This window comes from Engraulis encrasicolus, chromosome 20 (genome assembly GCF_034702125.1).
Source record: "Engraulis encrasicolus isolate BLACKSEA-1 chromosome 20, IST_EnEncr_1.0, whole genome shotgun sequence".
NCBI lineage: Eukaryota > Metazoa > Chordata > Actinopteri > Clupeiformes > Engraulidae > Engraulis > Engraulis encrasicolus.
In genome coordinates this window covers 36,378,104-36,393,435 of record NC_085876.1, presented here as the reverse complement: position 1 = coordinate 36,393,435, position 15,332 = coordinate 36,378,104, and the positions used below count along the sequence as shown (strand labels likewise).

The window sequence follows — 15,332 nt, the reverse complement described above, 5'->3', positions numbered from 1 at the left end:
TCCACAAAGCTAAATTAACAAATTAGGCTGCAGATATAAGTAGATTGAATTACTATGTAGCTGCACTTACGCTTTCATATAAACATAGACAAGCTAGCAAAGGACCCTCTTAATAGATTTAATAAGATAATTCAATTCCAGTTTTATTACAACCTAAATCGCTTAAAAATATTAACATTGTGTAGTTTCTCACATCTTACAAACCATTCCATTCTCTATTTGAAAAGTAATATTACGTAGTGTGTTGTGAAGTGATTCAGAATGGAACCATGTATATCTGTCAAGGGGAGAATTGACGGGATTGGTTGAAAGCCTTTTTTGGAATGGTTTCCTCTTAAAACACTTGAGTGCTATTTTGCATTGGTCTTTGCGTTGGCTTGCTATGTGGATGAATTATGAATAGCCCTTTGTGACACTTTCTTGTGAAGTAATGTGAGTCTGTGTATAAAAGCAAAATTATGCTTTATTCGATAGCACATTTCTATTTTTTATTATAGTCCAAACAGTATATTAAATGCCACATATTAACATTTATTTTCGGCCATATTGCTTAAATATGAATATATTTATATATGAATTTAAAAAACTAAAGTATTTATTCACGGGCACCTTTGCAGATCACCTTGAAATGTGAAAAAGATCACAGTTAGGGTTTTTCTTTTTTGGTGTAGATGTATTGTGATGATTATTTGTGTAAACGTGTCGCACTGATGGAGAAAAAAAGCATAAGTATCACATTCCTGTTGGAGTTGTGTAGTCATGTGAACATTCCGATCACGAGCAGCTTCCTCTATCTCCATGGCAACCTCACCTTATAGATGCAAACAAATGATGCTTTATCACCATACAGGAAATAGCGAAAGCTAAGCTTGCCCCTGGACAAGTCTGCTGACTTTGATTGAGATCTGACTTAGCTCTGAATCAACGTTAGAAAGGGCAGGGTATTCAACACAACAGGTTTAGTCAGTGCTTGAAGTGGAAAAAAAGAAGTGCAGGAACCCTAACTGTCCGACTATATCATCCAAAAAGAAGTGAAGGAACCCTTGCCACTTGTAAAATGTGGCGCACAAGATTAGTGCAGGAACTCTGATGATGAAAGTTAAGAGGTGGGGGAACTGAGTTCCCCTAAGTTCCCCCCCCCACTTCAAGCACTAGGTTCAGTCACTATGCTGGATATGTTAACGCGGTGTGTAACGTGGTAGACCTACAATACCAGAGTCCAATAGCTTTGTTTTACATTGACAATGAAGACAAAAGAACCCTCTATGCTCTGGTTCATCACTCATTGAGCTCATTCCATTATACAAACTGCTGTCTTCCATATGTGCTTGTGGCCTCGTGCTTGGCTGACGCCCCGCCTCCATGCAGAAACGAAAACATGTTTTCCCGCTGTCAGCCTAGCTTTGCGACGTCATCACGAAGCTACACGCACAAGGGAGGGCGGAGTTAGGATAATGGAACGAACCTATTCACTTACCCCAGGGGTGGGGAACCTATGTCTCGAGGGCCGCTTCCGGCCCTTGAGGCCGTTTTATGCGACCCCCGACATAATTTTAATGTTATGCAGGTTCACATGAAATATGACATATTTTGTTAGGGAATCTTAGAAATTGCATTTGCAATACAATTAAGTTATGTTCAGGGGACCTAGAGAGGGGTCTGTTTTAAAGGTGTCTGCCTTCAATATAGGCCTAAAGTGCAGGGGGAAATCCTGGTTTGTGTTCATAGTACGGCTCTCGGATGACTTTTACGGCCCTTGGAGGTATTTGAAGTGGCCCCTTGAATGAAAAAGGCTCCTTACCCCTGACTTACCCTCTGGTAACGTGTCTGGTGTAGTGTTAGTCACTGAGCCGCGTCCATGGATTACCTCCCCATGTCTGGGACCTTATGCATATACTGTACACTGTAAACATACAGCAACACTGTATATTCTGGAGAAGTAAAGAGTCATCTGTACAGATTTATACTCTTTCTATGTTAGAATGCGGCGAGCGTCAGCCTCTGTCTGTATCACACTTTCATAACTATTATTACTATTATGATGATCACTACGTGGAATAATGGGAACAATTAATGAGAAAAAGGAGGGGAGTTGAGAACAGGGTCATGAACATTTGTTTTTTATTATTTTAATGAGGATTTCATTGTTTTCTTTTTTATTTACTTACTTACTAATTTATTTATTTATTGATTTCCTGTTGCCTACAATAATTGCCCTGAAAGGGTTGTTGTTTCTCTAATTTTCTGAATAAATGTCAAATGTCTGTAAAAACAAGTCCTCTTACCTTATTTTGCAAGTGCATGCCTCCATATACTACGCATACTAGGCCTATACACTAATGATACCCAAGAAATATGACATGATGTGACCATTAGGCTGATAGAGCTCTAAATTAACACCAGCCGGCCAGTCAAATGCTAGAGAAATTGCAGTTTGGCTGGTAAAACAGACCAACTTATTAGCCACTCTAAGCCATTAGTGAGAGTGAGTTTGGCTATGTCATGTTGGCTGAGTCATTTTGGCTGATGATGAAAAAATAGTTTAGAGCCCTGGGTACAGATATACAGTAGGTAGAAAAAAAGATACCAATATCCTTTACTGGTAGTCACATTTAGATATCATCATGTATACTTTTTTAATGACTCAGATACGAGATATTTCTGGACTGTGCATTAGAATGCTCAATTGATTTTAACAAATATTTTGAAAATGAGCTGCATCATGTATATCATTCAATGTTCCTCATCCACACTGCATGCTCACCGACCCCAGGTGTAAACCAAATTTTATATTTTGAAATGAAGCCTGAAACGCTATTATAAAACACAAGGTTGATCAAGACTTCCCACTGTTCCCGCAGCACCAATTCCACTTGCTCATTACTTTGTTGTATGTGAGGACTTGTTTTTATGTACAATGAATGCCCTAAACTGTCGTGTTTATGGGCTGAAGGCAATGGGATTCGTGTAATCTTATGTAGTATAGACAAAGGCTTTATGTAATAGGACTACTAACCTGACTAACCTGTATATTAACCATTTTGAAATCAGCAGTTTGGCTTTTCTGGAGTATGGGTTTTTATAAGTATGCTATCAAAGTCTAACAATGATAGTTACAAAAAGAAATCACTGTTATACTGAATAGTGATATTTATACGTAGGGATCTGCTTCCGTTTGCTCAAGTTAGATCTGGAACAAGGTACAGTAGGTTAGGTTAGAAATGCTGACAAATGACTTCTTCTTGCCTGTTCCTGAGTTAATGGAGGAGTTGTGTCAAATGTCAGTCACAAGAGTTGTAGTTGCACTAAATGAATCAGCCTTGCTGGATGTATTTAATGGATTTGAAAAAATGACATATACAATACGTGCACGAACACACACACACACACACACACACACACACACACACACACACACACGCACAAACACTCATACACACACACACACACACACACACACACACACACACACACACACACACACACACACACACACACACACACACACACACACACACACACACACACACACACACACACACACACACACACACACACACACACACACTTAAATGTATTGGCAGTGCACCCTGTCCACTGGCATACAATTGTAGCACGACGTGAGTGGAATACATCTTAGGTTGCATATATATATTTATGACAGGCAGGAGGTTTAATCAGGGATATGAGGCCTTTGGCAAAATTGGAGTGGTTGAAGTCTACCAGAATACTGCCCAGCTGCATTTACAAAATGCACATTTTTAATTGTATTGTGCGTCATATTTGTCAGTGTGAGTTACACAATTATCATAGACTGTCATGCCAAAAATGTTGAGGTCTTTTTTTGTGCTGTTTTCTTTCTGGTTTGTGTTGCTTCCATACAGTATATCTTGAGTCATTGGCCTTTCCCTTGCTGCTACCTCCTCTCTCACTTGATATCTACATTACAGTATATGAACTCAAATGATTGCTATTGTAATTCATGCTGTACACTGTATACGTGTGTGTGCGTGCGTGCGTGCGTGCGTGTGTGTAGCCTACACATATCCGTGCACGTACACATGTTCGGGCATGCGTGTGTTTTATTTCCTCTGACATTTTTCACCTTCACACAAAGTGTGGCCCACTCCTCACTGCTGCCGCTTGTAATAGGCCTACACTGTGCCTCTGTGCGATATTTCCGAGCACCTTTTTAGTCTCCGTGCATGAACCACCTTTAAGAGCCATATTGTGGGGATATGATACTGCCAGACTAAGAAATAACATGATCAGTTTCAGAGAACTGAGGGAGCAAGCCAGTTTGTGCCAACTTGATAAGTTGACTAAACATGACAGATTGTTAGCAAAAGATGAAATACAGAGCTTTTTTGGACTTTCGTAGGGGAATGTAATTGTTTGTAATCCGTTGTTATCATCAAAAAGGGCACTCACGCATGTTTGTGTTGCCATGTCTGTGTCCCGAAATAGATGTCTGTACATTCACATATGGGTGATAACTGATAACTAACATGTTGTTTTTACGTAATAAATACATCAAACTGGACCTGGTTTGCAAGTTTGTTTGTTTTTCAGTGAAAATATTTGTTACAATTTGTGATCAATATACTGTATATTTGCTCACAATTTCTCACAAGGTCAATGTGCGCAGCTACTTTTTCCTTCTTCCCACATCCTTCCTCCCCTTTGTACATCTTGCATCACCATTGTGATAGTTATTAATTGTGTTGTGCTTATTTCTCACGTGCAGCTCAGTGTTTGTGCGTGCAGGCTTGCCTGCCACCTGCTTCCTGCTGCCACATCTATTCACTTTAGCGCCTTAGCATGTGTCATGACACACTGGCAGAGGATGATCAATCACCATTGGTCTGAGCGTGACGGAACCAAATGACACTAAATCCGTCTTCATGCTTCAGCCACCCGTCTTGTGCCCTGGTAGCCAGGGCCGCTGACAGCATTGGCTGGGCCCAGGACAAAGTCATTTGAAAGGGCCCTCTTCGTAGCCCCGTAGCCTCTTACTGCAGCAGGGGTCGCCGGCGACCCTATTCACTTGCTGAAAATGCTTAACTACAACATAACAACATTGCCATGACATTACAGAGAGCCATAGTGCTGCGCTAAGGGGTTAATGCACGACGTACCTCCAGTGGCACGCTGTAATAGTCATTGAAATGTAACTACCATAGCACTACAATACTATGACACAACATAGGCACTTAAGTGATGCACCACGACTTGGTCATTACCATACTGTTAACAACAAATTTATAAAGCCATGTCTTAAGGGGTTAATACATTCAATGTAATGAGGACCCAATTGTGGGCCCCCCCTCTTTCCCTAGGCCCGGGGCGACTGACCCCTTTATCCCCACTTGTCGGCTTCCCTGCCTGTAGCAAAGCAAGCGTGCAATATACTGCAGTGAGCAGTGGCCTCTCTCTCTCTCTCTCTCTCTCTGGCCAGCTCTCTTCACGCTCTTGAACAGGAACGAGATAAATCAACCCAGACATGAGTCTTATGAAGCATTACAAACACAACACACACACGTGCACAGAGAGAGAGCGAGAGAGAGAGAGAGAGAGAGAGAGAGAGAGAGAGAGAGAGAAGAAAGAGTGTGAACTCAATGCCCTTTTTACTGACAGCCGCTTATTTTCAAGGCATAGTTTAGATATCGCGCCCATATGGTTCAGATGTTTTTCAGCCAAATTACTAGATACATGGTAAATGCACACTCACTCGAGCACTCAACGCACTTTACATGTATGTCTCACATTTTACCCATTGACACTCACATTCACACACTGATGGCCATGGCTTCCACTATCTTGCTCAAGGACACATCGATGGGGGTCAGGCGGAGCAGGATTTGAACCTGCAACCTCACGGTTGTGACTGGTTGCCGAACAGGCTCTACCAACTCGTCCACCACCGTCCAGACAGTACATTAGAGGTTCATTTTAATATTTCATCAATACTTCAACAGACTACTTTAACAGAACAACAAAAAATGAAACGAAATAACAACAAATGAATAGATAATGAAAAGAACAAACGAATATAATTAGACATTGGAAACAATCAATTAGAAAGGACGTTGTGCATAAAAAGTGCTCCTGATCTCAACAGATTGTCAGTAGACAATCTAGTGGGGGACAATATAAAACATGTTATAAATAAAACTTAAAAGAGAAAAGAGCATTTTTGTGATCTCAGTTTAAATACATTTTACATACTGTACAATATAGTAGGCCTATCTTACAAATGTAAAACGTGAGGTACAGTACTGAAGAAACTGGAGTGTTCATGGATGAAACGGACAGGTCACCCAGCCTATCACAGTACGGCATAGTTATACGACTCCCCATATCCCGCCTCCCTCATGTACTTCTCAATGTCCAGAGGCTCAGGTACCCGAAGCACTGTGGTAGCATTCGCACTCCTCTCCCCTGATTGGAGCTTTCTTCTCACCTCAGCCAATGAGGGACGTTCTTGTTGGCTCCACTGGCAACAGGCCTTTATGATGCTGTGCCTGCGGAGGGGAATGTAGGTTACCATGGTTATTATTCCTTGTGGCAGACTGGCATTTCCAATAAACATCTAACCAGAAACCTTTGGCCTCAAAGGCAGCGCTGCTACTTCAAACGCTGACAGTTATATTGCTTTAATGCTGGCTTCTCTCTCATACTAAGCAATCTTAGCCTGACAGTCGCTTGAGGCTTATGGCAAGAACTTGCTCTGGCGAAGCTGCCTCAGAAGGTGACTTCTTGGAGGAGGGGTCAACATCCTTCAAAAGCCTTTATGTACTAGTTGACAGACTCAAAGTAGGGGGGCAAAGTGTCCTGAGTCACTAGGACCCTCATGTTAGAGACCCCCACACAGGGAATCAAATGTATTCTGTTTTAACATTAATATCATATAAACAAGCAGAAAGGACCTGTGTCCATATATAGGGCACTGAATTTGGTGATACACCCCTGAACAGAACTGCAACCAAAATACATCAACCACATCACTAGTTCCACTTGTCCCTTGGTCCTGTTGGACTCATTTGCCACACTGGCATGAATGCTAATGTAATCTACCTCTAAAGGCATCGTTTACATAAGTCAATGTTTCCCAACCAGGGGTATGTGTACCACGAGGGGTACACGGGAACACCTCAGGGGGTACTTGGAAAAATGTAATAACAAATATATGGAGTGTTGTCACATTGGGATAGAGGAACATATATACAGTAGAGCATGAGTGAGGGGGTACTCATCATATGACAAAATTGCTTAGGGGGTACGCAGGACAAAAAAGGTTGGGAAACACTGACATAAGTGACAGCATATGCACACAAGAGTGAGTCGCTTACAGTGTGTTTGAAGAGTGTGCAGGTCGCTTCAGGCTCTTCCCCCTCTGTAGTTGCTGGAGCAGCTCACTGCCCAGGACCCTTGGGTACGGAGGATCCCCTGAGAAAAAACAGAGGAAGCAAAAACAACATCAAGCATGCACACAGGGATTATGAATTTGCCACTGAATATATAGGCTACATAGACCCTCCCCACTATCCGCAGGTTAACCCATTGATGCTGGATGTTGCGTTGCGCAACATAGGCCCTGGCGCCTGGAGCTGCATTACGCAACATTCAGGCTCATGAGATATGAGACCATTTTATTTAAAATCTTGGTAGCCTATGTTAAAGCTGAATGAACACATTCTAATGCAAGATGTGCTTCAGAGGCTGAGATATTTAGGTTTTTATAGACTGATGGCAACTTTTCTTAAAAAGGGTTCAGGCATTCAGCAGCCTTTTTTGCAGGTGCTTTAGGTATCAATGGGTTAATTAAAATGATTAGCAAACACAGTACATCTCGTTTGATGCTATTGGCAAGGCAGCATGCATCTAAAGGTCACTTCACCAAGCCTAGTGGCTATATGATATAGCCTAATAAATCTTATTGATCCAACATGAAAGGACTGCCGCTGACATTCTGAGCTTACATAAATCCACTGGGGTAAACAAACATGAAACAGCTATAGAATTTTGTTTAACTTATGCTTTTGATGTTTAACTATAAATGAATGCCTTGGCATGCCTTGTTACCAGAATGGCAATGACCAAGTCGTACAGACTGTACTATATAATTCAAGTTCAAGTTCAAGTGTACTTTATTGTCAAAAAAAATCTATGTAACAGGGTTAGCACAGAAGTTTGAAATTGCGTTTGACCAGTCTCCAATGTGCAGTTTAACTAAAAGCAAAGTCATAGTAGTGTAGTATTATGGTGGCAACGTTTCAGTGAATAAAGCCTTCCACTGGCAGAACAGTGCACATTACAAGGCTATAGCTTGCATGAAATGGGAACAACTACAGTACAACTTCTTGTGATACCCTATTGTGCAACATAAGTACTCGCCGTGACACATTCCAAGTGCATTTATCATTTTTTATGACTAGGACTAAGTGCATATCTGACTTGAAGACATTGCGTACAAATTCCACAGATTCAAAACATATTTGAAGTGACTGACATCAGGCTAAATGAACTTCCTGTACCTATTGTAGTTGTGCAAAGTTGTCCTGTTTGTACTGTATACTCTGTATGGAATTGGATATTGATGTCTAAACTTACCAAGGGTGACCATTTCATATAACAGAATACCAAAGGACCAACTGCAAAGAAATAAAAAGAGACAGACAAATATCACTGAGTTTGTCAGACCATAATTACACAACTGTGTAATTAAATCTGATACTTATCCTAAAACGGAATGAGTCAGTGGCATATTATATATCAAGCACGATAACAAGAGGACTACACTGAGGAATTTTGCACTGTCACAGAAAACTGTCAGTGTGAAATTGTAAGTTCTTCCGCATTTGAGATCTAATGTTCATTCCAGTCACTCACATGTCGCTGCTTTGAGTGGCAGGCCTGCGGGCCAATACCTCTGGAGCCTGCCACTTCTTCAGCTCCATATCCTCCAATGGGCCGGGAGAAGAGGGCATGCAAGTCCTCCGGTAGGCGGGGCCGAGCCCCCACAGCTTGGCCGTGAGGTCCCTACCAACCAGAACGCTCCTGGCTCCTATGTTGCCATGGATACAGCTTTTGCTGTGCAAGTACTCCTGCACGGCAGGGAAGAGGACATGAAGGACATATAAATTATTGAAAAGGCTGTATATATAGCATCTACTGTAACAAGACCTTTAAATACAGTTTATATCTTGCTTAGAGAGTGTTTTTAAATGAGTTATTTTATTGATATAGAGGTATAAGATTAAACAACTGTGTCTAGTGTGTGAACTGATGACTTGGTTTCATTTAATACATTCATATAAAAATCAACTAACCAGGGCAGAGGCTACTTGTCCACTCATGGTAAATATCTGCCTCTCTGTGATGTCACATGGAGGGCCTTCTGTGGTTTGGTCCTGGATCAACAGGAAGAAATGTTTGTCATAAAAGATGCAGGCATAACACAGCACAATTTATAATTCACAGCAGTCCATCCCCAGGGCCCAACCTCACAAAGGATAGATTTAAATCATAGTGACTCCATTTACAGAGGTCTGGTAGAATAAAAATTATCTAGTCGCACCCTGCAGTGGATAAAAGTGATTAAGTTCCCTATCATTATTCATAGCCAGTCGAGACCATTTTCAAATGTCATCTATCTTTCCCATATGCCATCTATAATTCATTGATTCACTATGCTCATTGGGTTTTCATAAGTTCGTTGGGATTTGGCCTGGCAATAGCCAGGCTAGTCGAGACGCAATATCTTTATGTCAGGTCTCAGGACCCATAGGACAGCTAGATAGACAGTGTAGCTACACTGACTGACTAGCTGACTGGCTGACTGACTGACTGACTGACTGACTTACTGACTGACTGAGTGATGTATTGATTGATCGATTGATTGATTGATTGATTGATTCCTTCATTCATTCATTCATTCATTCATTCATTCATTCATTCATTCATTCATTCATTGACAGAGCATGTTTACAAAGCTTGTGTTTGGCTACTTCTCGTTCTAGAACAGGGGTGGGCAATTCTTTTGGCCCAAGGACCACATTGGGTGCAGAATATTGACCAAAGGACCAGATATCGTAGGCAACTTGAAATGGCTCAGTGGGTCACATGTGGCCCCCGGGCCAGAGTTTGCCCACCTCTGTTTTAGAATGTCAATGACCTGATGCAAACCTGTTTACATGTCTTAAGAAATCTTTTCATTAGCCAAAAACCTTCCAGTGTAAATTGGATTTCTCGCAAACCGATAACTGCAATAAACAGGTTATTGTAAACTGACCATTGATTGATGGATTGATGGATTGATGGATTGATTGATTGATTGGTTGATTGATTGATTAAGTTTGCCCACCTCTCTGCATCTCCAGAGGAAGCTCAGCAGGTCTCTGTTCTCCAGCTCCTCGATAGCCGTGATGAGGGGCGTGGTCCTAAAGACCACACCCATCAGGCTGGGCAGGAAGGGGTGTGGCCCCAGCTCCGACAGGAAGTTGGCAAAGCCCTTGAAGGCCTGCCGCTGACTAGCATCTGCAGTGTCTGGTTACCAAAAATAAGACAAAAGACAGCTGTTAATACTACTGATTGAAGCCATTTCTTCAGATATTAGTCAGGTGGAGTTTTATTTTTATAGCACATTTAGAAACAGCCAAGCTGCACAAAAGTTATTGGTAATGAGGAGATTATGTTAGCCAAATAGTTTTAAAAAGGCAAAAAAGAGACAGCAATTATAGACAGCAGTTAAAAAATTAAATAAGTCATAATTGAACCATGAATTAAATATTACTAGTGCGGTATATGTCATTTTAACAATTTCATGGCATTTTCTTATCCACCAACCATCTCCTGGCACATGACAAATGAGTATCCTTGTATCCTTTGTTTTGAAATCAAACATCTTCAAAAGAAAACCCTGAGGCTTTGATCCGTAACATCACAAGACAGCGCGAGCCCTCACCTTTGAGCACTCTGAGGATGACGCTCCTGCGCTCCACCCTGGCGCGGTGAAGCATGACGACATTGTCGGCCTTGACAGCGAAGGACAGGGGCAGCGGCCTGACCACCTGAAAGGCACCGTGCTGCCACTCGGTGGGGGACTGCGGTACTGCGGCTGTCGCAGCTGCAGCAGCAGCAGCAGCAGGGTTGCTGAGCCTGAGGGGTAGCACCTCATGCTCCAGTGGGTTTAGCTCGGGAGGAGCTGAGGACAGACAGATAAACAGAGAGGAGAGGAGGAGAGAGAGAGCAGGAGGATGAGAGACAGGGATAGAGGAGGAGAGGGGGAGGAGAGAGGGGAAGAAAGGGAGAGGAGAAAAGGAGGAGAAAGAGAGACAAAAAGGCAGAGGAGAGGAGAGAGAGAGCGGGAAGATGAGAGACAGGGAGAGAGGAGGAGAGGGAGAGAGGATGAGGGGGAGAGAAAAACAAAGCAGGAGGGCAAAAAGGGGGACAGATAGAGAGAGAAAGAGTGTATGTGTGTGTGTTTGTGTGTGTGAGAGAGAGAACGAGAGAGAGAGAGAGAGAGAGAGAGAGAGAGAGAGAGAGAGAGAGAGAGAGAGAAGAAGGGAGATAGGGCGATAGGAGAAGTGGATAAGGGGGTGAGAGAGGAAGGGATTGGGAGAGGGAAGAGACAGACAGAAGGAGGAACTGTCAAAATATAGTTGTCATACTACCTGCAAATCAACCTGAGGCACAGGTATAGTCAAAGACGGTCTATTATAAATTAAATTAAATTAATTAAACTAATCATTAGATTACTGATTGAAACACGAACAACAAGCCCTACCACAACACACACCCAGAGAGAGAGAGGGAGTAACAACAAGAGGAAGATGAAGAGCATCCATTTCCCCCTCTCACTTTTTCTTTTGCTTTATTTACCGTCAATGCCCTGCAGGTGCTGCCGATCCCGCCTGTGACTCGACCTGCGCTGGTTGTGATGGCGACCGTTGGTTGTTGTGTGTCGGTTGTCATGGTGATGAGGATGGCCATTGGTTGTCCTGTGAGGTGAGCTGTGGTGCTGATGATGATGGTGACCATCCCTGTGTGTGTGGGCGTCGTTCTCGTGGTGGTTTCGGTGTGTGTGGTTGTCTCTGTGATGCTGATGGTGTGTGTGAGTGTCTCTGTGGCCGTCGTGGCCGTGTGTGTGGACAGGTGCAGGTGCAGGTGTGTGGACTTTGACACTGTTGAGGGAGCTGGGAGCTGGAGGTTTCTTCTGGCAGCAACGCAAGATGATCAGGACCAGTATAGTGAGGACGGAAATTATCACGAGAATGGCCGGCACTACGATGACCTCCAACTGATAGGTTGTAGCCACTAGGGGAGATAAAAAAGGACAGACAGACAGACAGGTAGGCAGACAGATAGACAGACAGACAGGTAGGCAGACAGATAGACAGACAGGCAGGCGGACAGACAAGCAGACAGGTAGGCAGACAGACAGACAGACAGACAGACAGACAGACAGACAGACAGACAGACAGGCAGACAGGCAGGCAGGCAGGCAGGCACACACACACACACACACACACACACACACACACACACACACAGAGAGAGAGAGGGGGGGGGGTCATGTACAGGAAGACATAGTGAGGGAGTATAATGTAATGGTTATTCCAGTACTGTGTCCATACACTGGTCATTGAAGTGATGTATCTTTCATTGACATATTTTCAACACCAGGGGGTGATAAACTCCTTTACTTCTCCTCAACTGTGTGTTTGTTATTCACTGTGATTATTTTATACACACGCCTATACTAGAACTTTAAACACTTAAGATTGAGCATCTTGTGAATATAATAAATCACTTCTCACATTTATCAGTGTCACATGTATTAAACTCTGATGTCCAGTAAATATAAAACACATCTTCAGTAAGGTCAGAGTTTTTATTTTATTTTTGGTGTTATGTCATCCCATTGTTAGAAATAGAAATGTGATATTAATGCAGTGCAGGCACCACAGCCATTGAGACAAAAAAGGAAAGGGAATACTTATGAGAAGCATTCCTAAATAAGAAAATACAAAAAGATTTGGCTGAGAATGTGCTGATATCTTTATTGAACACTATGTGTAAATGCGGACTGTATGATAATTGAATAGAGAATTGAGAACAATTGAGGGCCAATTAAGGGCACACTGGCTCCGACAAAGTGCAGAGCACTGCTCCGCAAAAGTTCAATTGCATTGTTTTCAATAGAACCCCGCACACTGGTGCCGATGTCCGCAGACGGCTAGCAATTAGAGACGAGTTCTATTGACTATTGACAATTCCTGCTCTGTTGGGGTGAAATTGTCTGAAATTGTCCATTGACTATTCATGCTCTGTCTGGGTGAAATTGTCTGTGGGGCACGGAATTGTGCTGGAAGTGAAAGTGCTCCGCAGTGCTGTCGGAACCGATGTGCGGAGGCCCTTAGACTCTATTTGCTCTATTTGAAGCCGAGTGCCTTTACTGCAATCAGGGGTGTCGTTCAGGGGGGTAACGTCACCAGGGCTCCATGTATATAGGTGGCCCACACACGCACAGATTTATGAAAATATATAGCTGGGAGGGGGGGGGACCTTCCACTGGAGCTGATTGTACATATGGCCTAAAATTTGCTGCTACGCCCCTGACTGCACTAATGCCTGTGCTGACCCAGACCTTGGGTATCTGTAAGGCATGTGGGTGGGTACTCTACTTAACTCTGCGCTAATGTTCTTGGATAAAAAAAAACACAAACCTACTTGGCATCTGCACTTCTTGTTTTGTATATTTCCTGTGCACTTTGTATCTTCAAGTGATGTATGCTATATGATTATGTCCTCACTTTGGATAAAAGCATCTGCCAAATGTAATGTAATGTAATATTGTAGAGGCAAGTACATAGTGGTGAAACCTACAGAGGAAAAGGTATGACATAATTGTCACACACACTTAATGATGTCTAACTGGGTTCACCTGTAGGGCAGGCTTGATACCCACAGCAGAGGATCTTCCATTGTCATTGTCATGCAAAACGACCTTGAGTCTCTATACACTCGAGAGTTTTGTCACCTGACAAATAGCTCAATGTGTCATTGAGACACAGGGCACGTGTGTAAATCCGAAGGAGTGTCACCCCTCTTGAAACCACCCATTAAAAGGGTGAGGCTAGACACTGGGTTGTATTATCCTGGAAAGTCCTAAGACAACAGGCTAAAAAAACAGCAATGTCATGCTTCCAAGAAAACAGGGTGGAGATAGGCAAGAATGGTGCTGTGGGAAATGCTAGTAGGCCTAATCTTAAAGAGGTTTTCTCCCTTCTTTCTTTCTTTTCAGTTGTTTATTTCGTGAATTCACATCATTTGTCATACAAGTGCAATGGTGCCAAAGAGTGAGCGAGTGTGAATGTGCAAGGTTTACTGAATTAGTAAATATTCGCAGAAAGCATCAAATTTGCCAGTAGTGGTAAGGAGGATTAGAATAGCTCATTTGATGAAGCTTTTTTCTTCTTACCACACAAGCGATCATCAGTGTCACACAGGTTGTGGGGGTCAGTGCTGTTTGACATCCTGCGGAAAAGACACAATAACACCATCATTACATCATCGACACTGCTGCAGTTAGTCAGCACATCCTGCCTGGCCAGCCCAGGAGAGATACCTTCATCTCGCCATCAAATCAGTAGCCCCTTAATGCGCACCGTACCTCCTGTGGCACGCTGTAATAGACATTGAAATTTAACTAATATAGTACTACACTAAATGTGTACTTTGTCATTGCCATTCTGGTAACAGCTAATTTCTAATGCCGTGTCGTAGCCCCTTAATGCACGGCGTACCATCTGAGGCACGCTGTAATAGTCATTGACAGTGTAATTACCATAGTGCTACTCTAATATGACATAACACAGGGCCTTTAGTGACTCGGTCATTCCCATTCTGGTAGCAACACATAGCCTATATAACACTGAGTCTTAAAGGGTTTTAAAGGGTTAAAATCAAAGACTTACCACATGGCACATACAGCTATTTTATTATTTAATTTCTTTCCCCTTTTGCACTTTTGAATGACATATTGTGTTGTCTCGCTGGCTGTGAATTTATTGTACTGTCTGTACATTGACTATGTTGCCGTTGTGTCGTCTATCTACTGGCATTTATAGAGAGAAATGACTCTGTATAAAGAGGTGATAAATAAAGACAACTTTAGGAATGTAGAGACTCAAACACAATGCTGATAAATAGCTCTTTAAGCCGTGGAAATACAAGTAGAAGCAGTAGAAATAGAAGTAGTTATTGTCACCATAGAAGTATAGTGAGAACCAGCCTATGCAAGGAAGCAGCTATTATGTTATTTTATT

At 42.5% G+C, this 15,332-nt stretch overlaps 1 protein-coding gene across 1 annotated transcript in view; it reads right to left on the bottom strand.

The window, feature by feature from the left end:
• Positions 1 to 5,555: 5,555 nt before the first annotated feature.
• The window catches only part of styk1a (serine/threonine/tyrosine kinase 1a), an 11,558-nt gene continuing 1,781 nt past the window's right edge, over positions 5,556 to 15,332 (bottom strand). Inside the window, exons 2-10 of the mRNA XM_063185848.1 lie at positions 14,486 to 14,541; positions 11,884 to 12,318; positions 10,967 to 11,206; positions 10,367 to 10,548; positions 9,333 to 9,413; positions 8,893 to 9,107; positions 8,614 to 8,654; positions 7,353 to 7,449; positions 5,556 to 6,524 (exon numbers count right to left, since the gene is read on the bottom strand). Of these exons, the coding sequence (XP_063041918.1) occupies positions 6,329 to 6,524; positions 7,353 to 7,449; positions 8,614 to 8,654; positions 8,893 to 9,107; positions 9,333 to 9,413; positions 10,367 to 10,548; positions 10,967 to 11,206; positions 11,884 to 12,318; positions 14,486 to 14,540 (1,542 nt within the window). The 5' untranslated portion in view covers position 14,541 and the 3' untranslated portion in view covers positions 5,556 to 6,328. The remainder of the gene's footprint in view (positions 6,525 to 7,352; positions 7,450 to 8,613; positions 8,655 to 8,892; positions 9,108 to 9,332; positions 9,414 to 10,366; positions 10,549 to 10,966; positions 11,207 to 11,883; positions 12,319 to 14,485; positions 14,542 to 15,332) is intronic.